Source organism: Priapulus caudatus, unplaced genomic scaffold (genome assembly GCF_000485595.1).
Source record: "Priapulus caudatus unplaced genomic scaffold, Priapulus_caudatus-5.0.1 Scaffold1203, whole genome shotgun sequence".
NCBI lineage: Eukaryota > Metazoa > Priapulida > Priapulimorpha > Priapulimorphida > Priapulidae > Priapulus > Priapulus caudatus.
The window spans coordinates 6,287-11,819 of NW_014578264.1; the positions used below are offsets into that span (position 1 = coordinate 6,287).

The following is a 5,533-nucleotide window of genomic DNA, read 5'->3' on the forward strand; positions in this document are numbered from 1 at the left end:
TAGAGGTACGCACTACATGTATTGTAGAGGTACGCACTACATGTATTGTAGAGGTACACACTACATGTATTGTAGAGGTACGCACTACATGTATTATAGAGGTACGCACTACATGTATTGTAGAGGTACGCACTACATGTATTATAGAGGTACGCAGTACATGTATTATAGAGGGAAGCAGTAACGTAAAATAAGTGTAAATATGTGAAATATTAACGTAACTTGTGTGACCCATAAACACGTGCTCCCTGATTTGAGTATAAAGCTGGAATGGATTTAATTATTTCGAGATTTACAGCATATGACCGACCAAACACAGCATTAAAATACCGACTCTTATAAAGACTGTCACCAATGCTGCTTTCAGTGTCTCACAATCGTTAGAGACGACTGTGGTGCCAGTCCAGTAAGGATCCAAGGGTGTGAGAGCGCAGCCCCGTCGCCGCTGTGGGTGTGTCCCCCTGGTGACCATCGTGTGCACATCCTCGATAACAGTCTAATACAGTGCTGCCACGGCGGCGACTTCTGCAACAGCCACCTGTTACCAACGCGCCCTGGCGGCTGTCTCACGCCAGGGAGTGGTAAGTAGCGCCCACTGCAGATCTTATGATGTGTTTAGTTCCATGTTATCCATGACGAATCAGTACCATGTCAAAAATATGAATGTTAATAATCGTTACGTATTCGCTGTACTGTGTAAATCTCATATGCTATTCTATATTTTGAATCTTTGATTCTGTCTTCAACATTACGTTTTACATTACAAGAAATCAACAAATCCTGCATTCTATATCATCTTTCATATTTGATTTAAGTAATAAGAATTACTGGTACAAGGCGTCCGGCTATCATCTTGCTAAAACTAGTCACAGCGCGTATCTATTCACACACTAAATGTTAAAAAGTGTTGGTAAAAATAGACGTTGATATGATACGCGTTTTATCTGCGTTTTATTATTGCTGGCAGACGTCCGGCAAGCCGAGAACACCATCTCTCTCACTGTGCAGATAGTAGCGCCCCTCGTGGCCATGGTACTTGTTCTGATAGGATTTCTTTACATGATGATACGATTTCACAAGAATCAGGTATGCTGTCATCTTGTAATTATAACTAATGATGCATCACTGGTCATACACAACTCAATACTTACATACACTTAATATCAAATATGCTGTTGAATTTGACTTCTTGTTTTATAGGAAATCGTTCGCTATTTCATCACGTGTTTCTAAAGAGCTTATGTTGAGTGAATTAAAATAAAACGTATATTATTACGATGTGTTAATACTCTGAAATTTACAGAATAGGACGATATTTTGCGTAAACCTTGTCACGTGTTTGTGGGGAGGGATCGCCCAGTCTTTTCTGACGTAGCACGACTTCCGCCCGTGTTATAACATCAGCTATCCCCTGCTCAGCTGACGCGGTATTCAGCCGCTAGAAGCGTGGACCGCGGCGATCCGGCGCCGCCTGGTGGCGATTACGTGACGCGGCAGATCAGCGAGCTGTCGTCAGGCAGCGGCGTCGGCGTGGCGCTGCTCGTGCAGCGCACCATCGGCCGCGACATCCGCCTCATCCGACGCATCGGTGAGCAGCGCCGCCGGCAGGGGGCACCCGCGTAGCCGGCACGCGTGTAATGGTGGCGCTGGCAGTGTGTGTGTGTGTGTGTGTGTGTAGGGGGGGGGGTGTCTATATTCAAGCCGGTACGGGAGATTACGGTACGCATATATTTGCTAATATATTGACTAATCGTGCGTCAATAAACTCAATATTCACAGAGAGTATAGCTAAGACATGTGTCTAAAGGTATCTAGAATATATTATGCAAATGATCTCCCGTACCGGCTTGAATTCATACTCTCTGTGAATATTGAGTTTATTGACGCCCGATTAGTCAATATAGCAAATATATGCGTACCGTAATCTCCCGTACCGGCTTGAATATAGCCACCTCTCAGTGTGGGCGGCGGCGCTTCCTATATTCTGTATTTTGCTTTAGTGATGGTTATAATATATTATTGAGTACTGTATACTTATGATAATCTGTCTCTGACGACAGCAGTGACGACGATGACTATAATCTATCCCTGACGACAGCAGTGACGACGATGACTATAACCTATCCCTGACGACAGCAGTGACGACGATGACTATAATCTATCCCTGACGACAGCAGTGACGACATCAGTGACGACGATGACTATAATCTATTCCTGACGACAGCAGTGACGACGATGACTATAACCTATCCCTGACGACAGCAGTGACGACAGCAGTGACGACGATGACTATAATCTATTTCTGACAACATTTGTGACGACGATGACTATAATCTATCCCTGACAACAGCTGTGACGACGATGACTATAATCTATCCCTGACGACAGCAGTGACGACAGCAGTGACGACGATGATTATAATCTATCCCGGACGACAGCAGTAACGACGATGACTAGAATCGATCCCTGACGACAGCAGTGACGACGATGACTATAATCTATCGCTGAAGACAGCAGTGGCGACGATGACTATTAGTTATCATCGACAAGCAGACGTTCGAACATCGATGACATCCACTATGCCACGGACTTGCTCTCATCTCTCTCGATCTTCCATGTTGACTTCCGCCAAGGCCAAGGTCGTTTCTGCGAGGTATGGCGAGGGGAGTGTCGCTGGGGCGACGTGGCCGTAAAGATCTACGCGTCACGTGACGAGGGCGCGTGGAGTCGCGAGGAAGGGGTCTACGAGGCAGCGTTACTACAACATGACAACGTCGTCCGTGAGTCACGGTCTCTGGTGGTGTTGCAGCCTAAACGGTGGCGACGCTGGTGGTGGTGTATCCGCTCTATTGGCCATATTATAAACAGGAGCTATCGCTGACACTTTTAAGAGTAGTGCGTCGTTAAAATGGTTATCATCACCATCATCGTTAATGTCTTTACTTATTTGCAATTTACTTGATGAATTTATCTTGTCACAGCTTAAAAGGCGTATGTAATGCAGCAGGGTAGAAATCACAGCAACAAAACATAAACACACGGCAACCCCGCTAAAGACGAACTCACACAACTGTGTCTTCGTTTTCCTCTCCGCTGTGTCGATGATCAGGTTACATGGGATCGGATCTCGTGAGCGTGGATGGCTGCACGCAGTACTGGCTGCTGCTGCAGTACCACGGCTTAGGCTCGCTCTACGACTTCCTCATGGTGAATATCGTGGATGCCGCAGCGCTGCTTCGTTTCATGTGCTCGGCTGCCAGCGGTCTCACGCACCTTCACACACGACTCCACGGCATACATGGTGAGTTGGAGGGAGCAGTGGTGGCAGAGTGGAGGGAAGAGGGAGGGAAAGTGTCGGGGTTAGGGTGGTGGCAGAGTGGAGGGAAGAGGGAGGGAGAGTGTTGGGGGTTAGGGTGGTGGCAGAGTGGAGGGAAGAGGGAGGGAGAGTGTTGGGGGTTAGGGTGGTGGCAGAGTGGAGAGAAGAGGGAGGGAGAGTGTTGGAGTTAGGTGGTATTTGTACCTTCTTGGCTGCCAGCGGTCTCACGCACCTTCACACACGAGTCCACGGCATACATGGTGAGCGCGAGGGAGGGGTGGGTGGAGGGGGTGGTAAGGCGGAGGGGGAAGGGAGTGAGGGTTACAGAGGAGTGGGGACGGAGGGGTGCAGGAAAGATCCAGCATTGCATCCAAGCAGAAATTATGGTTTTACTTCGTAGCTTAATTTGTTTTTAATTTCTTTCTTTGAAGAGTATGACTATAAGATAACGTGACTGCTTGTTATGAGCAATAGGTGGGCCTGGCATTTACAGGAATAATAATTTGACAAATCAAAGGTCATGAACGAAATAAGAATCGAATATTTTCGATTTAAACCTGTAAATATAACTAGATGCGGCGAAATTTTCCTGTTTCTACATTTTCTTCTCGTCCGTCCAATATTTAAGACAATTTCGTCCGTCCCGTTTAGTAATCAAGAGCTAAAATGATGATTTAAACATTAGGAATAAAACGATACATGTTTCATGTTTGTTCCATGCTGTGCATCTTCCTTCTATAGGAAAGCTGGCCGTCGCTCACCGAGACCTGAAATCCAGGAACATCTTAGTGAAGGACAACGGTCAATGTTGCATAGCAGACTTTGGTCTGTCCATTCTACAGCGAGCCAACGGTAGCTTGGACATCGACGACAACGTTAAAGTCGGAACTAAGAGGTTAGCAGAAACATGTTCTTAATGGACGTGATTAATGTGTATGTGTGTAATGGGTAGATACGTATAGATGCAGTGTAATCAACGTACGTCTATGCTTTACATACAAAACCAACCGTGTCTAATCAGATAAATAACTGGTGTTATTATTTGTAAACGCAATGTTTATTCGTATATAGGGGAGATACATGTTTATTACAGATTAACAAGCGCATGATGCACATATACACGTTGTTTCAACATAATATACACGTACTCAACAAGCACTAATTTTGTTTATACATTATGTTCACTATATTTTCATATGTGTTTAATGCATCTACACATTTGTTTAAGTTATTTACGCATGCGTTTCACTTACGTGTACATTTCTTTTAGCTCCATAGCCATGTGTTTAACGTACCTGTCTGCGTGTTCCCCTGCATATTCATGTGTTCTCGCTAAATATAGATCTGCCTTAGCTACATAAACATGTCTTTACGCTGCATAATATGCATGTGTTTAGCATGTGTTCAGCCTACATGCACACGTCATTAAGTTGCATATATATATACCGTTAAGCTACATAGTCATGTGTTTAACTACAGATATGTGTTCAGCCTACATTCACACGTCTTTAGGTTACATAATTATGCATATCGTTAGGCTACATAGTCATGTGTTCATAGCTACATATATGTGTTCAGCCTACATGCATACGTCTTTAAGTTACATATAAATATCGTTAAGCTACATAGTCATGTGTTTAGCTACGTGTTCAGCCTACATGCACACGTCTTTAAGGTACATGGCCCCGGAGATTCTAGATGACAAGATCGATCGAGAGAATTTCGAAGCTTTCAAAAAGGCCGACGTTTATTCATTCAGTCTGATCATGTGGGAGACGGCTCGTCGATGTTACACGAACGGTATGCTCGGCTGTGATCGGATCATCGGTCGTATTTACAAATTGTCTTGGCATAGCAAGCTACTATTTGGAAAGAATAAATTAGTCATATTTCGGTAGATCTAAAATAGAGATGGAGATAGAGCAAGAGTGAGAGCCTGATATGGGAGAAAATGTTAGAGAGGGTGCGGCAGAGAGAGAGAGAGAGAGAGAGAGAGAGAGAGAGAGAAAGAGAGAGAGAGAGCGAGAGAGAAAGAGATAGAGGGAGAGTTGAAAAGGCGAGAACGTGAGAGGGTGAGGGGCGGAGCGAGAGGAACACAAGGATAGTGGGATGAACACATGTAGCGAGAGATAGCGAGAGCAAGAGAAAGAGAGAGAGAGAGAGAGAGAGAGAGAGAGAGAGAGAGAGAGAGAGAGAGAGAGAGAGAGAGAGAGAGAG

The 5,533-nt window shown here is 44.9% G+C and overlaps 1 protein-coding gene across 1 annotated transcript; it reads left to right on the forward strand.

Moving 5' to 3' along the window:
* Window positions 1–367: 367 nt before the first annotated feature.
* LOC106815801 (activin receptor type-1-like) lies at window positions 368–4,233 on the forward strand (the record flags this gene model as incomplete). The annotated part of the gene is made up of 6 exons (XM_014820313.1): window positions 368–581; window positions 968–1,086; window positions 1,420–1,588; window positions 2,634–2,780; window positions 3,110–3,301; window positions 4,058–4,233. Coding segments are annotated over 6 exons (1,017 nt in total), but the record flags the coding sequence as incomplete, so codon positions are not given.
* Between the last annotated feature and the right edge of the window lie 1,300 nt (window positions 4,234–5,533).